Below are 20,840 nucleotides of genomic sequence, written 5' to 3' on the forward strand. Positions count from 1 at the left end.
TCTATCCTTTTCCATTACTATTTTGAAGCTGATCGCATTATGATCACTCCCCCTAAAGTGCTCCCCCACTGACACCTCAGTTACTTGCCCTGCCTTATTTCCCAACAGAAGGTCAGATATTGCTCCTTCTCTAATAGGTAAATCCACATATTGAATGCACCTACTGTAGCGCTGCAACACAACAGTGCTAGTCATATGTAATTTTACTTAAACAATTCAGTGAGGCGCAAAGGAGAAGCTAGTACCTCCAGATCTGGAGGAAAGAAACTTGGATTTCAGAGCCATTGTGAAATTGATATGAAATGTCAGATTCAGTTCGAACATTTAACCCATTATTAAACAGAAATAATTTATTATTAAATGTGCTCTACAGAAGGGGAAAATGCGTTTAATTACAATTTGCTCCAGGTTTTTTAAAAAAAATTATAGACTGTTCCTTTAACTCTATCTTCATATCTAATTTTAAGAGTTTACTTTTAAGCTTTAATTCATTCAATTGTAAAAGCTTAAAATATGTCCATTGCCTGTTGTCTTTTCTGCAGTGGGAGCCAATTCAATTGTTTGTGCTTTTCTTCAATGGTTAGAAGTCTTGGTCTCAAAACCTGCTGAGCTTTTCCAGCAACTTTGTTTTTGTTCCTGCTTTACAGGATCTGCAGTTTTTTTGGTTCTCAAAATTCTTTTCAACATTCAGCTGGTATCCCAACTAAATGAACTGATTTTTTTATTCGAAGAGGCCCTAAGTTTTACAAAATGACAAATCTTAGCTAAGAATTGCAGTGTTTTCCCAAATGGCACTGGTGGCATGCTCTAGTAATTGCCACCCGTACCTGACGTGGTAGTGGGTGAGGGTTGTTTGAGGTCACCCATCCTCCTTTCTTTGCCTTGGACCCATTTAGCGACTGGTGGCAGAGGATATTGTCAGAGACAATATGTTCCTGTTAGGGTGAAGGGCAAGGCAGGTAGTGTAGATATTTACAGTGTATTTATAGATATTTACAGAAGAGGTGCTATTCTTAGGCAACAAAATGGTTTATTGCATGACAGCAATTAATACAAATACATTTGGTCAGGTGTAATGACCATGACCTTAAGGAGCTTATCCAGAACATCTGCTCCCTGTGGAAGCTAGAGTAGAACTCCCTGTCTCCATTCAAAGACTGAGATACATCAGTGGAATAGGTGGAGGCAATGTAACATGAACATTAACCGCTTCAGAATCATCACTTTGTGGTCTCCCTGTTATAGGAAGGAAATTATTAATTTGGAGAGGGTGCAGAAAAGATTTACAAGGATGTGACCAGGACTGGAGGATTTGAGTTTTAGGGAGAGGCAGGACAGGCTGGGACTTTTTCCACTGGAGCATAGGAAGTTGAGGGGGGACCTTACGAATGTCTATAAAATCATGAGGGGTTTAAATAAGGTGAATATCACAACTCTTTTTCTGAGGGCGGGGGAGTTCAAAACGAGGGGGCATAATTTTAAGGTAAAAGGAGAAAGATTTCAAAGGGATCTGCGGGGCAACCTTTTCACACAGAGGATGATGCGTTTATGGAATGAATTGCCAAAGTTATAGATGCAGGTATCTTTCAAACATTTATAAGTCTTTTGGATAGGTACAAGAATAGGATAAATTTAGAAGGATATGAGTCAAATGCAGGCAAATGGGCTTAACTTAGTTTGGGAAATTTGGTCGGCATGAATGAGTTGGACTAAGGGGTCTGTTTCTGTGCTGTATGTCTCTATGCTGTAAAGAGAGAACAGTTTTGATTATAGTCAAATACTTTAGGGATATGTTCTTTTTGGTGTTCATTATTATTTGGCAATAACATTTTGCTTAAAAATTGCATCTAAATACTATGCCAACATTTAAGACTGAACGTTCTAATACTTCCAAATAGTATGTATCCAATCTTTTCACTGATGTATTTCCCCTCCTATTTATTTATTCATTCACTCTCAACTGCCTTTCCAACTGTCAAAATGTCAATCAACTTCACATCATTAGTAAAGATTCACAAATTATTAACAGATGACTCTCCTTTATTCTTCAAATACAGTGTAGAAAAAAATAGGGGACTTAAGTTAACCCTGCAAAGCTGTACTAGCTCCTGCCTCAAGAAGAATTAATCAGATTTGGCTTTCTATTGCTTGGGTAGGTTTCAATCCAGATCGATAAACTGTGGTTAATTCAATGCATCTTAATCTTCTTGAAAAGCCTTGAGGCCTGAATTTTATCACAAACTCAGTGAAAATCCAACTGTTTTGTATCAAGTGAGTAGCCTCCATCACTGAATCTTTTAATTACTTTCAGAAAAATCCAACCGTTTATATTCTTCACCTGTATACAGGAATAGCTTGCAACAATAAACTGATCACTTTTTGACCAATATGAAGGTCAACTGGAGAAGTAACAACACAGATCTAAATTAAAATTGGTTCCTTCTAAATTTACCATAATCTATCAGAAGTACCGACTAGCGAGCCATACATAACGATTTCTTTTGCTAGAAAATTATGAAACCTTATGGCTTTAGATGCTACTATCAAACTGAGCTTAATCCTCACAAAAACAACTCCTCAGATCAAATAGTCTGCAACCAAGCATACTGTTATTACCTTGTTGGTTACCTTTTGAATTTAGGATAAAACTAAATTTTGTATTTAGTTTAATTTGTAAAAAGATAGAATATTAGTGACGGTAATGGATTGTCCCACAAAAGCAAGAATTCCTACATTATATATATCAATACATAAGTGCCTATGTGTAGGAAGAACAAACATTTATTTTGTTGGACTTCTGTGTGATAACAGGAATTTGAATATTGTGTTTACTGTACATAATAGGCAACTAGTTTCACTGCCTTCAGGGATATTTCACAACTTGGAAAAGCCAAAGTATGAACTTACTCATGGGACATGTTTACCAGTTTCATTAATAGATTGGTTGAGAATCTTGCTTGTATTTATAACTCAACATGTGAGGCCTCTTCTGGACCACTGTGTCCAATTTTGGTCACCCAGTTATAGGCAGGATACTTTTAAGCTGGAGAGGGTTCAAAAGATATTTACCAGGATGTTGCTGGTTATGGAAGGTTTGAGTTTCAAAGAAAGGTCAGATAGGCTGGGACATTTTTCCACTGGATTGTAGGAAATTGAGAGGCAACCTGATAGAAGCTTCTCAAATAATGAGGGGTATGGATAGAGTTAATGGCAATTGTCTTTTCCAAAGGATAGACAATTTCAAGACTAGGGAGCATATTTTTAAGGTGAGAGGGGAGAGATTTAAAAAAGATGAGGGGTGATTTTTTTTGCGCAGAGGGTGGTTGGCATGTGGAATGAACTATCTGAGGAAATGGTGAATATGGTTACAACTACAATGTTTTAAAGGCATTTGGATATGTACACGAATAGGAAGGGTTTGGAGGGATATGGACCAGAAGAAGGCAGGTGGGATTAGTTTAATTCAGTATGGACTGGTTGGATCAAACGATCTGTTTCGGTGCTGTATGACTCTAAGTTTTTAACATCAAAAATGATAAACCCATCTTAAATCAGATCAATTAAAATTCATTGGTCAATAAAACATTTATCATAGTTTTGTGGTGTCTGATTGGAACAAAATGGAAGTTTTAAAGTATTGTTTGATCTATTTACAGCATGTGGTATGTTGTCAAAGAGCCATTTATGCAACTGTCAGTAATACAGATGAAGCACAATTTGAAACATAGTTTCCATTTTGAGCTCCTTGTTTACATTATATTAAATGATTCCCTTCTTCGGTACTTTAAAGCAAAACTGTCAACTTAAAAAAAGTGATTCTGGTGAGGTTCTCACTTCATTCCCTTTCCCATATCTGTGAATTGAAGATCAGCCAGACTTACTCTAGGGGTCCATCGTGCTGATTTGCATGATGAATGAATAAACAGCTTTTTAATTGCTGTTAAATTATTCCAGCTAAACTGTGATTTCATGCAAATTTTAAGCTGTAATGGCATGCAGTGAATCATTTTCCAAGATTAAGAATCTGGAACAATGCAAGCCGATTAATTCTAATTTTGTGACATGGATTGTTTGTTGCAGGAAAGGAAGTTGGCAAATCTAAGTTCTTCAGGGACTGAAATGATGCTGATATTGAAATGGTGGGATCACATTTATAAACAGAAATTTAAAGAACTCATACATTTAAGATTAACTTGAAGATCATGGGAATAGCTTCATCATACATTGCTCATATTAATAGAAAGCAACAGAACAACTCAGATACAAGATCATGATTTATAGATAATTAAAAGATTTAGAGTTTACTGGACCAGCAGAAATTAAATAACATCCAATATTCCTAGTGCATCTCAATTTTTGGTTCACTTTTTTATGCCAATTAAGGTAAGAATATTTCAGTACTGGAGACAAGAACAGCTTTTTAGTTTACTTAAAAGAGTGAGATTAACGTCTATGCAGGACTAGGGTGTTCATTGGCTCAAAGCTGAAATGCTCTCGTGAGAGTCTAACATCTTCAACTCAAAAGAGAAGGAAAACAAGATTTATTAATAGCTAAAAAGATCATGCATTCTCATTTGCTGCACTGCCATTCTAATTAATAAATATCAAAAAGCTGTTAATTTGCATGCTAATATACTATGGCGTTTTGAGATCAAGAAAGTAGAAGTGTTGGTTCTCTTGAAGAGCATTAAGGTGACAGGTCCCCAGACTCCAGGTTATTAACAAGGCAAGAGAGAAGATTTCTGGGGCATTGGCCAAGATCTTTGCATGCTCATTAGCCACTGGAGAGGTACCGGGGAACTGGCAAGTAGCTAAAGTTGTTCCTTTGTTCAAAAAGAGAAATGCAGACTAGTGAGTCTCACACTGGTGTTTGGGAAGCTATTGGAGAGAATTCTAGGGATAGGATTTACACACATTTGGAAAAGCATGGCTTGAAGATGGACAGCCTGCATGGCTTTGTGTGGGGCAGGTCATGTCTTAGTAACTTGATTGAATTTTTTGAGGAGGTGACAAAGATGATCAATGATGGTAGAGGAGTGGAAGTTAGAACATAGAACATAGAACAGTATAGCACACTTCAGGCCCTTCAGCCCATGATTTTGTGCCGACCTATTATCCTACTGTAAGATCAAATAACCTGCATTCCCTTCATATTACAATCATCAATGTGCCTATCCAAGAGTCGCTTAAATGTCCTGAATGTATCTGACTCTACTACCACACTGGCAGTGCATTCTACGCACCTACACTCTGTAAATAATCTACCTCTGACATCTTCCTGATATCTTCCTCCAATTGCCTTAAAATTATGCCCCCTCATGATTGTTATTTCTGCCCTGGGAAAAAGTCTCTGGCTATCCACTGTATCTATGCTTCTCATCATCTTGAATACCTCTATCAGGTCACCTCTCATCCTTCTTCACTTCAATGAAAAATGCCCCAGGTCCCTCAAACTACCCTCCTAAGACCTGGCCTCCAGTCCAGGCAGCATCCTAGTAAATCTCCTCTGCATCCTCTCTAGTGTCCCCTTCTAGCTCCTCTAAGTCCATTCTTCAGTTCCTTCCTGGCTACCTTGTAACCCTTTAGAACTCTCTCCAATCCATGCTTCCTCAACCTTAAGTAAGCTTCCTTCTTCCTCTTGACTAGATGTTCCACATGTCTTTGTCAACCAAAGTTCCTTCACCTTACATCTCTTCCTTGTCTCAGTGGGACGTATCCAGTACTCACAGCAACTTCCACATTCCTGTTGTGCATTTTCCTTAGGACATCTGTTCCCAATTTATGCTCCACAGTTCCTGCACCAATATTATCCCATACCATCTGCTCCCATCCCTCTCCATCACCATAATAAAGGTCAGGGAGTTGTGATCACTATCACCAAAATGCTCCCCCACCGAGAGATCTGATACCTGGCCTGGTTCATTGCCAAGCATCAAATCCAATATGGCTTCCCCTCTAGTCGGCCTATTTACATATTGTGTCAGAAATCCTTCCTGGACACACCTGAAAAAAAAACCTGCTTCATCCAAACTATTTGCACTTAGGAGGTTCCAGTTGATATTAGGGAAGTTGACATCACCCATGACAACAACCCTGTTACTTCTGCACCTTTCCAAAATCTGCCTTCCAATCTGTTCCTCGGTGTCTCTCTTGCTATTGGGGGGTCTATAGAAAATACCCAATAAAGTGACTGCTCCTTTCCACCCATACTCAGTAGATAAACCCTCCTCAACGACTCCCTTTTCTGCAGCTGTGATACCATCCCTGATTAGCAATGGCACTCCCCCACCTCTTTTACCTCCCTCCCTATTTTTTTTAAACATCTTAACCCCGGAACATCCAACAACCATTCCTGCCCCTGTGTTATCCAAGTCTCTGTAATGGCCACAACATTGTAACTCCAAGTACTGATCCATAGTCTAAATTTGTCACCTTTATTCCTGACACTTCTTGTGTTAAAATAGACACATTTCAACCCATCGTACTAGCTGCAACTTTGCCCCATCAACTGTCTATCCTTCCTCGCAGACCCTCTGCATGCAGTACCTGCCTGTACACTAGTTACCCCATCCTCTACTCCATAGCTCTGGTTTCCATCCCCTGCTAAACTAGTTTAAACCCTCCCAAAGAGCTCTGGGAAACCTTCTGCCCAGGGTATTGCTGCACCTCCAGTTCAGTGCAATCTGTCCTTCCTGTGCGGGTTCTACCTTCCCCAGAAGGTATCCCAAAGATCCAGATATCTGAAGCCCTCCGTCCTACATCAGCTCTGTAGCCACATGTTCAGCTGCACTTGCTCTCTACTCCCAGTCTGACTAGCCTGAGGCTTTGGTAGTAATCCTGAAATACTACTCTGATTGTCCTGTTTTTTAGCTTCCAACCTAACTCCCAGTATTCACTTTTCAGGTCCTCATCTCTTTTCCTAGTTATGTCATTGGTACTGATGTGTACCATGATTCTGGCTGCTCACCCTCCCTCTTAAGAATCCTGTAGACTTGATTGTAGACATCACTGACCCTGGTACCCGGGAGGCAACATACAATCCGGGAGTCTCGCTTGGTATCACAGAACCTTCAGTCTGTTCCCCTAACCAGTGAATTTCCTATCACTATCGCTCTCCTATTCTCCCTCTTTCCCTTCTGAGCCACAGAGCCAGACTCAGTGCCAGAGACCTGGCAGCTATGGCTTTCTCCTGGTAGTTCGATCCCCCCAACAGTATCCAAAGCGGTATACTTATTTTTGAGGGGAACGGCCCTGCACTGTCTGCTTATTTCCTCTCCCTCTCCTGAACGGCAACCAGCTATCTTTATCCTGTAGCTTAGGTGTGATTACCTCCCTGTAACTCCTATCTGTCATCCCCTCAGCCTCCAGAATGATCCAGAATTCATCCAGCTCCAGCTCCAGTTCCCTGACATGGCCTGTGAGGAGCTGGAGTTGGATGCACTTCTCATCGATGAAGTCAGCAGGGACACTAGTAGTGATCCTTACCTCCCACATCATACACGAGGAGCATGAAACTACCCCTAGCTTCCATTCTCTCTACTCTAGATTGCCACAAAAGATAAAGAGATAGAAAAAACAAAGCTCACCTTACTGACCCTCCACACAGTCTTTTTTTTTTGAGTTGGAGGAGGACAATGGGTAGGAGACACTACATGTGAAGTGTTTTGGGTCTAGCCACTGCCTGAATATATTAGGTCACTCACCCAGCAGTCCCTGTTTCCGTGTTTGCTCCTGCCCAGCCTTCGCTCCGCCTGTTCATGAGGCAAGTATATTATATAGAAACCTTACCTTCCTGGTTGCCCCCAGCTCATGCTGTCACAACTCTCACCCCCACGTTGTCTACATGGATTTTAGTAAGGCTTTTGACAAGGTGCCTCATGGTAGGCTTATCCAGAAGATTAACATGCATGGAATCCATGCTGACTTGGTTGCGTGGATTCAAAATTGGCTTGACAATAGGAGGCAGAAGGTAGCGGTGGAAGGGTGTTTTCAAGCTGGAGGTCCACAAAGATCTGTGCTGTTTGTCATATGTATAAATGACTTGGATGAAAATTTAGATGGGTGGGTTAGTCAGTTTGCAGACAATACAAAGATCAGCAGAGTCATAGATATTGCGGAAGGTTGTCAAAGGATATAACGGAATATAGATCCGTTGCAGATATAGATGGAGAAATGGCAGATGGAGTTTAATCCAGGTTAGAAAGGCGTGCTGCTCTTTGGGATATCAAAATGTTAAGGAAAGGAATGGCTGAATTAAAGCAATGGCTGAAAATAAATTTGAAATAAATTTACCACTTAAAAGTTGCAACTGTAAATTCAAAGAAGATCAAATAACTCTAAATTTAAATGTTCTTTGTAAAAATAAACTGAAAAAATTGACTTTTTAAATCAAAGGACTTAGCAACTGCATGTGTCGGCGTTCACATTTTTCATTCCCTAAAAAATTCTGGCATTAAAACGATAGGGTAAATGGCATAAATTTCATGTTCTTCTATAAGATAGTTAAGTCATTGGTTTTAGTTAACTTAACTTCATTATCAAAAAAGCTATTGATCAGCTCTTCCCAAGACCAAATAATGTTAAAGAAACTGATACAGGTACTTGGAGTTTTATGCCATTATAAGAGATGGTAACAATGTAAGGGCAAAGAAATAGGAACTGGAGCAGGCCATCTGGTCCATCAAGCCTGCTCTGCTTTTCAGTAAGATCATGGCTGATCTTTTCATGGACTCAGCTCCTCTTACTCGCCTGCTCACCATAACTTTGAGTTCCTTTACTGTTTGAAAATCTATCTTTGCATTAAAAACATTCAACGAGGTAGCCTCAACTGCTTCACTGGACAGGAATTCTATAGGTTCACAATCCTTTGGGTGAAGTATTTCCTCCTCAACTCAGTCTCAAATCTACTCCCCCTTATTTTGAGACTCTGGCCCTAGTTCCAGTTTCATCTGCCAGTAGAAACAACCTCCATGTTTTTATCTTGTGTATTCCCTTCATAATTTATATATTTCCATAAGATCCTTCCTCATTCTTTGAAACTCCAATGAATATAGTCCTAGTCTACTCATAAACTAACCATCCCTAATCAACCTAGTGAACCTCTTCTGCACCTACTCCAGTCCCAATACATCACTTCTCAAGTAAGGAGGTTAAAACTGCACACAGTACTCCAGTGTGGCCTCCCCAGCATCCTATGCAGCTGCAGCATAACCTCCCTGTTCTAAAACTTCACCCCTGTAACAAAATAAAATGTTTTTTGTTTCTCAACTTTCAAGCTTTGATGGTTGCATTAACACTTTCCAATGCAAAACATACATCTTGCATTTCATTGTTCTTCATCAGTATTCGACTGTCAAAGCAAATTTTATTTCAGAGCAATGACTGATCAATCTTGGGCCAGTTGGGCCTGAATGTAATGGCATGGAGAAGAATGAGATGGAGTTTTATTGGAACACTGAACCTGAGGAGGTCTGACAGAATGGATACTGAGTGGATTCCTTACTAAGGAAGAAACAAGAAGACAGAGTTTCTAAACAAAAAGGGATGTTCGCATCTAAGATGAAGATGAGAAGTTATAGTTGTCAGAGTGTCAGGAGTCAGTGGAACTCTCATCCCCAGAGGACAATGCAGACAAAAAAAGCTGTTTGTCTCTTTAATATTATTGTCAGGAAATGTATATGCAATGCTACTTTAATAAGTACATGTTAAAATATTTTCTACAACATCTTAATTAATTCTGTGATTCTGTTGAAACCAGTGGTCAGTTGATTAGCCAATGCAGACATGATGGGCTGAATGGCGTGTCTTTGAACTATAACAATTCTGGGATTGTATGAGTGATAATGGGAACTGCAGATGCTGGAGAATCCAAGATAATAAAATGTGAGGCTGGATAAACACAGTAGGCCCAGCAGCATCTCAGGAGCACAAAATCTGACGTTTCGGGCCTAGACCCTTCATTAGAGAGAGGCCCGAAACGTCAGCTTTTGTGCTCCTGAGATGCTGCTGGGCCTGCTGTGTTCATCCAGCCTCACATTTTATTATCTGGGATTGTATGATCTGGTTTTGGTGCCAATGACATGGAAAGTCAGCAAGAGATTGAGACTAAGGCAAACAGGGGAGGTGGAATCTCACTTCGGGCGTTGTGAAGAAAGGGAGGGTGGCATGCAGGACCAGAAGCAAGGGCAATGTGCTGGCTCTCAGGGGTCAATCAAACACTGACTGCTATTGATGGTGTAATCCACCTTCCGAGCTGACAATGGCCCTCACTGGGTAACCTATCGGGTATACCACATGGCAACAAGCCCACTTACAGTTAGATTACTCCAAGCAATGATGGGGTAAAGCCCCTAAGATATCCTAAATGATCAGTGAAGAACTTCAGTTGGAGTGGGATTGGAGTGTCAACCATGGTTTTTCACACCAGGGCAGAAAATATTATTTTTTCCATGAGGGGTCTGCTCAGAGCTGTCTCTGGGGCTACCTTATTGATTTTGGTGCTTAGCTTTGGTTTCCCAGGGGCTTTTTATTCATTCTTACTAATTCATCTATCAAGTAATACAGTCACAATGTATCAACACCTTCAGTGTTTGCATTGGTGCATAGTTTATTTGGACATAAACGGGAGCAGATTCCATTGATTCCATCAATGTTTTCAATAATTAGCAACTCTCTATTCAACCTAATGTGACAACACACAAGGAAAGCACTTATTTTCTACTAACCCCACATTTAAATTGGTACAAGACAACTGGCAGAAATTAACAACGGATATTCCTTTTTTCCCAAAATAACTGTAACATTTAAACACAAAAGGTTTCATCTTAAACAAACACTTTTCACAATCTGCTAAGGTCAGAGATAATGCATTGCCATTTGTTATACACAACACTAATCTTTGATTTACATTTAACAACAGGCTTACAATGTCTATTATCAAAGCTTCCACAAAAACCACACTGCCACTTCACTCTGTGATAATGGGAACTGCAGATGCTGGAGAATCCAAGGTAACAAAGTGTGAAGCTGGATGAACACAGCAGGCCAAGCAGCATCTCAGGAGCACAAAAGCTGACGTTTCGGGCCTAGACCCTTCATCCTCTCTGATGAAGGGTCTAAGACCGAAACGTCAGCTCTTGTGCTCCTGAAATGTCGCTTGGCCTGCTGTGTTCATCCAGCCTCACACTTTGTTATCTTGCCACTTCACTCTAACTGGTTCCCTAGCGAGCCTATCTACAACAAGAATGGGACAGAACTAGCTTGATGAACAGCACATTAAAATTTCTGTCCATTCTCCTTACAGCAGAGACTTTCTCCAATTGGTTGTTCCCATGATTAAATTTTCTTTGGTGCTCTGGTAGATTTCAAAGGTGGATTGGCCTGTCCTCCACCCTCCTGTGTATTTTGGTGCTGTACCTCGCCTAGATATTATTCTGGTAGTGGTGAGAAGGTGGTATGATTGGGTATGACTTAGTGTTTTACCTGCCTTTGAGCTGCCACTCCGAGGGGAAGATTCTGCTTTCAGATTTTTGATATCATTTATGAGGAAGGGATTCTGTAAAAGAAATTATTCAAAAACTGGTTCTTTTGATTCCAAGAGTGGCTAATTCCCATTGACAATGATTTGAATGAAAACAAACTCTTGGATAGAATGTCCCCCCCAAAATGCACATGACAACCTCAATTTTGTACCTGGTGTTTGAATGTTTTGAACTCAAAATTGTTCACAATTTGACAATAATTATTACCAAATGTACATATTTAGGGACATCTTAAATAAATCATATCTTAGAAGAAACTGACATTTTTCTGTGTATTAATAAGAAATTTTTGCCATTCCACAGGACTGCATCTCTGATTTTGGTGAGCACTGCGAATGATTAAACTTGTAAATTAAATAAATCGCATCTCCTCAAATAAAGTGTAAATTCATCCTAATCCATAACCCAAAAGTGTCTACGCAATATTGCAACTAGTTTCTGTCATGAATTCTAGGTTACGCTTTTCTTCTATTTTTGATACAGCTAAAACATTTTAACCACTTTAATGACATGGTTATATAGAGCTTAAAGCCAGGTTTGCACCATAAGAGGTTAATAATTGTTAGACAGTTAACATTTCAGAACTGAGGAAGGGTCACCGGGTCCAAAACATTACCTCTGTTTTCTCCTCCACAGATGCTGCCAGACCTGCTGAGCTTTTCCAGCAACTTTGTTTTTGTTCCTGATTTACAGCATCCACAGTTCGTTTGGCTTTTAATAATTTTAGAGTTAGAGCCAGAGCTCATCAGTAATAATGTCAGAGCACATGAAGCTTGGACCTGTGGGAAAAGGTTTTAAATGGCATCTTTCTGAACTGTGTATTTGTAAACAGTTAAAGGTTTCTGGGCGCTCATTTGTCAAAAGCAACCGGAACCTAATCATGATACCTACACAGAAAGGCAGTCATTCGTGAAATACTTATTGAGGAACCTAGCCAAGGCTGATAAAGATGGGAAAATGGAAAGTTGGTGACCTGTAAAAGCAGACTTGTCACAGCTGTAATCAGAGGGACTAATCACCATTGGGTTTCCATGACAGCTAATTACAAGCAAATAGACTGATGAGAAAAGCCTTATCAGTGGGGTAGTCACAGCTGAAGGGCTTGTACTCTGCTGTAATGTTCTATGTTCTATGAATGTTCCCAGGAACACTGGTCCAAAGCCCACAATGGCAGATGGTAATATTTTAATTCAGTATAATCCAGAATAAAATCCTAAAACTAATGGAAAACATGTAACCATTGCAGATTGTGGTAAAACCCCTTCTGGGTTCATTTGTGTTCTTTGGGAAAGGAAATCTGCTGTCCTTAACAAGTCAGGTCTACGTGTGACTCAGGGCCCACAGCAATGTGGTTGACTGTTTATTACTCTCTGGGCAATTATGCGTTGGCAATAAATACTAAATAACATAAAAACAAAAAGCAGTGATGCCCACATTCCATGGACAACTATGTTTAAAAAAAGAACCCTTCCAAACACCCTAAACAAGGTAAAAGGCCTCAAACAAGCCACGCACTCAATCGACTAGCATTGCCACTTCAATCGATACTGGATCACCTCTAGACTTGCTCAGAGCCCAACAATGATCAAGTCAGTGTGCTGCTCTATGAAATTTCCAACAGTGATCCCCTCCCCCCCATAACCCCACTGTCTAATTGGACACTACTGCGGTTGTATAGGGAGAGACGCATCTGCCTTCAAACAGTTGTTTAATTATTAACATTTCTTTTGCTCCAAGAAAACCTCTCTTTGACTCTGTTCTCAGCCCATCATGGAGAAGAGGGACACCTCATGTCCTACTGATAGGAAGGCAGCACCTTGAGCAGGCTGGGTGTGAAAGTGGGGAGGACTGCTAGAGCCTGGGGCTACCAGTATGCTGGCCTCAAAGTAATGACAGTGAACAGGGGACAATGAAGAGTGGATTCAGGAGGAAACGACAAAGAAGAGACAAGAGGCTGCTATAGTTTGAATCATCTTCTTACTCTATCATGGAGCTTAGGGAAGAACCTTCACGGCTTGTATTGGGAAATGTAGCATCTTTAATGCCCTCACTCCTTGGAGATCTTTTACTCATAGGAAAATGGGAATCATTGACGTGGCTGGTTCTTTCTTCGACACGATATCATCATGGAGCGAGTGCAGGTCTAACATGCCATTTTGTAGCTGGTCACAGACAGGCCTAGTGCAGTCATGATTTGCTGCATGCAGCCTGTCCTGAAAAGGGAATGGAAGATACAGAAGAAAATCACCTGCAGTCTTAGGATTAGAGTGTCATTAAAGATGGGTAGATCGTAGTTGTCTGCTGCTGAGTAAAGAGGAGTCAGGGTGAATCAGCTGCTCCATTCAATAAAGAATACTGCTGATCAGAAGTAACACGCAGACTGTTCATACACCAGCGTCCATTACAGCAGTGTGTTACACAGTTCCTCTTGACCATCACAGAAATACCTCCTGCACCTCTCAGTCAGATGCTGGAGAGTTGAAGACACTGGCCTTATTATCCAATTTAAAAATGAGACTCCTTGTCAATATCAGAAACATCTAAGTCATCTTGAAGTTTGATTGCCTAAAATAAAGATTGTCTTCATCTTTTTGGTGTGACTTGTTCCTGCTATTTTGTCTCCCTGTAGGGACTATTCTGCTACTGTTGCAGATAATTCTGAAATAATGCATTTTGTGCGGGCGTGGTACACAGCATTAAAGGCTGGAAGTTTTCCAGCCAATCACATCATGAACAAACAGCATTGGTGGTGACTATACCCTTCTCACATAGCTTTGATTTACACATTCCTGGCTGGCTTGTGGAAAATAAACTGACAAGCACATCTGTGGGCTCCCAGGCAAATTCTTTGTCACCCTGGAAAAGGGGCTTTCAGCCTGCTGGTTAATTTGAACATCTTTAGACAACCATGAGGTCCTCTCAGAGTTGCAAAAGCACAGATATTGCCTCATTCAGAATGAATGTCTCCTTATAACTACCTTATAGGATCCAATAGTAACAGTGGTCTCCCAAATCAAGAGAGGCTAGTTATAAAATAATCCATACTGTCTCCAGGCTCCTGGATGCACTCCTTAAACCTAATGTTGTCAATAATTGTATTACACCTAATAATGAAGTAGGCACCTTAACTAAATCTTCATATATTGCCATATCTTCTGCTATCTTGAGTTGAACAAGAAATGCATCAGCAGTGTCGACAATTATATATAGAAATAAATTAATTGAGTCATTATTACATAATGGAAGCAAGGCCCAAGGTGGTCCAGTATTGAGTAAAGGTGCCACCGTATCCACTGAGAGAGCCTGGGACCACTCTCATGTTCTAAGGGCTTGGGTATCAGCAAAAATTTCTCCACTGCTGAAGCTTCTCGTTCTGCAATGACTAAGTTGCAAATTAATTCATATGCATTCATTTTCATCAACCTTTTTCTTGATTCCTCTTGCAGTCTGTATTGGGGATTTTCACATCGCTTACCATATGCTGAGCATCTGGCCAAACAATTCTGGAGGGTGTCTTAAACCACAGTGTTGACTGAGCCCTCAAGTGTGCTAATACTTCTGCTTTGGTCCTTCCCTGAGGATTGGACGTATGACACTGACTTCCTTGAATGTTCCCACCATCAATCAAAATGGATAGGATTCAGGACATTTCACTGAGAGAACAGTCCACCACTGCTGCCATCACATGCTAAGGCACATTGAGGTTGTACAGAGAGACCTGATTCTGTCTTTATACCAGTACACAGGAACTGCCAATGTAACAATAAAACAAAACGGGGCCGGGACTGACAGGTGTATTCATGACCTTTTCCCCATGTCCACTACATGACACCAGTGTGATGCCTGTCCATTCACTCATGCCGAATTCCACACATCCCTCAATGGAGGCCATTTTAGGCTGCTTTACCACAGCAGCAGAAGACTCCGATATGTGGGACAAATATTTAAACCAGCCCACTCTATTATGCACCAGTCCAAGACGTAGCTGATACTGAAGAAAAGAAACATAATAGATCTAGGAATGGAAATTGCTATTACCTATGTTTATGAGTCCTGCTGAACCGTGTCTCTGTAAAGTGTTAAACAGTTTTTACTTTCATCAGTTTAGTTTCTGATTTTTCAGCTGTCAAAAGCATCCAGAATCCAATCGTGATATTTGTTTTGATTACTTACTGGTACAAGCCATTGTTGGTGGGTCTTTTTCTGCCCTGTAGTAACCTTTATCACATTTGCACACTTGTGAGGCATCTTCATTGGTGAAGCTGTGTGGAGGACATTTGAAGCACTTGGTATTCCCAGCAAAAGCTTTATAGAATCCAGGCCTGCAAGCTAAAAGAATTAACAAAGTAAGCAAAAGTTAAAGATAAACATGTAAACTAATCTGGCCTACCAAAATAACGGTATACATTTTCAACAGGTAGTTTTAACAATTATACTACTTGGTTTGAATGTTAGTACTGCTGCAGCCAATGTGACTCCTTCCCAAATGGTGTTAATGCTTCCAGGCATTGTTGTAACACTTAAGGATCCAGGCATTGCTTCTCGGGATTTTACAGTTAGTGGAGTTTGAAAGAGGATACAAGAATACAGAGCAGGGCTCAGGGCCCAGGAGTACTGGGGAGGGAGAGGACCTGGGATGTGGACCATTGTGAATTGCAACATTCTAAGAAGTGGAAACATTGATGTGGCAGTACTGAATGATTTTGACCCTTATGAGGAAGGGGTTTAGAATGAGGGTGGAAACTGGCAGATAGTGTTTGGTCTTACTGGGTGAGTAGCTAGAAACTGCCTGTATTGGTTGGTGTGAAAGCTGGGTCTAGCACAATGAGAGAAAGGGAAGCCAAGAAAAGTGAGTTAGGAACTGGTCTTAGATAACAAAGTGTGGAGCTAGATGAACACAGCAGGCCAAGCAGCATCTCAGGAGCACAAAAGCTGATGTTTCGGGCCTAGACCCTTCATCAGAGAGCCTGGTCTTAGCTCCAATCAGAAACCCTTCATATCCATCCTCCTTCATCAGCTTGTTCCTGCCTTTAGTTTAGTGCATTAAAACACAATCTGCTGTTTGACAAGACATAAAAGATTTTCCTCTTTACTGTTTGGAGAATGCCAAGGCACAAACATGAAATGGAAGTTGAAAAAAAAGTGTAGTTGAATATTGCTGCACTGGGATTTCTGTGGAATTTCTAGAGCTCACATAACTGATCTTACTTTGATAATGTACACCAGTCCACTGTAGCTACATCAATAGAAATGGTAGTATCAGGACTGGCCACCTGTACTTGTTCATGACCATCTTTGCTGTGTCTTATCAAGCCTAAAGTAGCACTGCAAAAGTCTTGTGGATGGGAGTAATGAAAGGTAGTCCTTATGGACTGGGTTTGTGGGTTGTTGTTGGGAAGCTCAAAGATGATTAAATTTATTGACTAATTTAACACCAATCTCCTACAAGCTCTGGGTGTAGTAAGCTACAAGTCCATCATGTTTTAAATCTTGCAAAGACGTTCCTGTCTATCCTCCTCCAATCCCCGATTAAGGTCCTGCTTGAGTGCATTGGCCTGTGTCAGCAATGTAACTAGGGCCAGAAATTTCATGGGCACCTCTCACCTCACCTGTCTACTGTATTCAGGTACAAAATTTTTCTGCCTTTATGTTCTATGTTTTGGCTTATTTTTCTGTGTTTTAAGACATTGCCAGAGACTGGTGACACTATAGAACACTACTGTATTTTGTAACAAGACACATGTGACAACAAAATAAATCAAATCAACTTGAATATACCCCCACAGAAACAAAAGAAATGACCATATCCGACATCAAAACACTTTTTACTCTTGATGTTATCTTATTTTAAAATATTTTCAACCTTCTAAAATGGTCCACTGTCTTTTTGAAATCGTAAGAACAAATTAATCCATACATCCCCAACCCACGTTTTTTTTAATTGAATACAAAATGCACATTGTGGGGTCCTGCATGGTGGGATCAATTTCTAAACACAATCTCACATTTCCCACGTAGAGAAGAACAGATTGACTGCACATGCTCTACTCTGGTTTTTTGGATTAGTCAACTAACAAAAGGGACTGCCAACGGCTGTGAGGAACATTAGCAAGCTTTGTGTTTTGTTTTAATGTGGGATCAAAAAGAGCAATGTTTTCTTCTTAGTTGAGTAGTTTCACTACAGCTTGCTCCTCACCTTCTTTCTGCTCACAGGATTTACCACTGGGTCGGCCTAGTTTATGGGTGAACTCATTTTGTTAAGGCTCTGATCAGAAACCTGAATTGGGATGCCTGAATGATGGCCTCTGGTCACCAGTATTGCATCGATGAGGCTCAATTTCCAGTGAACCCTGAGCTTCTGACTCTTAGATCATAAAAATCCCATGACAGGCTGGTTTTCAACATGTGACCAATTTACTGGCAAACAAATGGAGAGCCAAAATGCAGAAGAAACGTCCGCCAGAGTCCTGCAAGGTCAACAGCCAGTGGGATACAAGGATTTAAATTCACATTTTAGCCAGATTTGCATCTTCTATCTGTATCTGAAATAAATTCAAAACTTCAATAACAAAGGACAGATGTTGTCAATCACAGAAGCTGCCTCAATACTTGAGAGGTAACTGTTCATAAAAAGAGCAGTTGCTAATAATCTGAAAGTGAATGTTTTATCTAACCTGCAAAACAATACAAATACCATTCTGAAGGGTTATGGATTATGCATATTTGCACAAACACTGCTCAAGGCTCCTTGCTCTTTACCTCAAAGTCTTTTCAACACCTTGTGTAGTGTAACATTCCTTTCATTATAATTGTAAATAAGTGAACAAATCCAGCTCTCTGGTGTAGTGTCTAAGACCTCTCCCTTTACCTGCCCTTCTAGTCTTGTCTCTTCTCTCAGACTCAGATGTTTACAACACAGAAGGGGGTCATTCAGCCCATGGTCTCCTTTTTGGTTAACACGACCTGACTACACAAATCCTATTTTCAACCTTCTGGCCCAAAGGGCTATGATAATGCAACTGAATGTCTAAATACTGCTTGAATGTTGAGAGTTTCTGACTCACCCACTCTTTTAAGCGATGAATTCCACATTTCCACCATCATTTAGTGAAAAAAGAATTCTCCTCAAGTTTTTTCTCAGTCTTCTACCTCTTACCTTATTTCTTTGCCCTCTAGTTATTGATCCCTCGTCTAATGGTATGAATGCCTTCCAATCCTTGCCATCAATGCCCCTCATAATTCTTGTACACCTCTACAAAGCTCCTCTCACCGTTGTTGCATTGAGGAAAACAAGCCCAGCCTATCTAATCTTTCCTTGTAGCTTAGATCCTCCAGCCCAGGTGGCATCCTGGTAAATCTTCTCTGTAGACTCTTTGGTACAATGAATCCTTCCTACACTGTAGTGACTAGAATTGCTCACAGTCTTCCAGTGGTTGCCTAATCAGTGTTTTCTACTGTTTCAGCATTACCAGCTTATTCTTATATTCTATGCCTCAGCTAAAAAAAGGGCAAGCATCCTATATGTCTTCTGAACCACATATCTACTTGCCCTGGTAGTTCCAGGAATCTGTGGACATGCACACCAATGTCCCTCTAACTTGTCAGAATCCTTTCATACAATCTTCTTCATGCCAGCCCTCCCAAGTTCATTACCTCACATTTTTCCAGGTTGAATTCTATTTGCTTCTTCCTCCCACCCAACCAGTCCTTGATATTCTTCTGCACTTTATAGCTATCCTGCTCACTATTTCACCCTATCAATTTCTGTATCATCTACAAACCTCTTGATCATACCCCAACATTTAAATCCAAATAATTGAATTGCACCATACACCAATTACCCATTGGCCACCAGCACCAAGCGTTGCGAAAGCCCACAAGAAACAAATTTTAGTAACAGAAACATCCCTCCACAATCACCCTCTGCTTCCTGATTTTCCACCAATTCTGAATCAATGAATCACTTTGCCTTGGATCTTAAGGGCTGTTACTTGTTGATTTGGGCAACCTTATGAAAAGTGTTACTAAAATCCACCTAGACCACGAGAAATACATTACTCTCATCAATATTTGACCAAATTTGACAAACACAACTTTCCCTTAGTTATTCAGGGCCAAGAGATCATTTACATTGTGGTTTACATGAATCTCATGATATAATATCTTCTGGCAAAGTTACATTTACTTAAATAGCTTTGCAATAATTGACATTATTTTTACGAATATCAATGTTATCACCAGTCAGCATCTCCCCCCATCACCCCAGCAAGGTCCAAATCTCTTAGGTTGAGAAGATCTGAACTCTAGATGTTCTCATGTGGTTTGTTTGAGTTCAACATTTAAACGATGGTATTGTTGTATTTCTGGAACAGCTCTACCATTCTCTGCACGATTTGATTTAATACAGGTATAGTCGCCCCATTTCCTGTAATAATCATCTTGGTTTTACTTCTTGTCTCAAATAAGATCAATGCTTTCTGTGCATCATAAATGGTGATCTGAAAACAAATTGGTTCATCTTAGTTTACTTCTGCTGACCTTGGTTTCCTGTGCTGGCCTTATGGTTGACACATTTTGGCCCTGTGCCTAGATTGATTTTTGCTCTGGCTTTTTCCTAATTGTTTTATGTTCCCATGGCATTGAGAGATTACAATTAACTTGAGGTTGTTTTGTGAAACTGGTGCATCTGTTTTTAATCTTCTCCCTGTTAACAATTCTGCTGGTGAGTTTCCATAATCAATGCTCAGCAATTGAAGAAAGTGCAGTCCCAGTCTGGATTATTATACATCAGTGACTTCAGATTCTTGTCTGCTCTTTCACCTCCCATTCATTGTCATCTAGTTGATACATGTCTCCAAAGCGAACTTCCTGAAATCCTTGTTGACAAATTGATGTCCATTGTGTAATAATAATTTTTTCAGAGAAACTATATATTTATATCTTAAGGATGTTTTACTGTGCTTTGATCACCGAATCTGCTGTGGTTGAATAGTTAATTTTGGATAACATTTGACGAGGACAAAGTATGACTTCCTCATAAAACGCAACAAACCTGTTGCCAGCTTTTTCCAGGGAAATTCTGGAAATCCTGATGAATTCATTGAGCTTGCAGGCATTCAGCTGCATTTGGCACCAAAAAATACAAGCCTGTATATTTTTCAACCTCCTGGCACCCATACTGATTGATTAATACAGGAGGGAGATAGAGGGTTTGGTGACAGGGTGCAATGAAAACAATCTGTTTTTCAACGTTGGCAAAACTAAGGAACTGGTTATTGACTTCAGAAAGAAAGGAGGAGA

At 40.2% G+C, this 20,840-nt stretch overlaps 1 protein-coding gene across 6 annotated transcripts in view; it reads right to left on the minus strand.

The window, feature by feature from the left end:
* The window catches only part of epha6 (eph receptor A6), a 617,472-nt gene that overhangs the window by 265,024 nt on the left and 331,608 nt on the right, over positions 1–20,840 (minus strand). For all 6 annotated transcript variants that reach the window (XR_009446559.1, XM_048540624.2, XM_059650322.1 and 3 more), the window contains exon 4: positions 15,714–15,869. Coding sequence is in view for 5 of the 6 variants with exons in the window: in XM_048540624.2 (XP_048396581.2) it covers positions 15,714–15,869 (156 nt within the window). In the remaining variant the exon portion in view is untranslated. The remainder of the gene's footprint in view (positions 1–15,713; positions 15,870–20,840) is intronic.

This window comes from Stegostoma tigrinum, chromosome 12, assembly GCF_030684315.1.
Source record: "Stegostoma tigrinum isolate sSteTig4 chromosome 12, sSteTig4.hap1, whole genome shotgun sequence".
In the NCBI taxonomy this organism is placed as follows: Eukaryota; Metazoa; Chordata; class Chondrichthyes; order Orectolobiformes; family Stegostomatidae; genus Stegostoma; species Stegostoma tigrinum.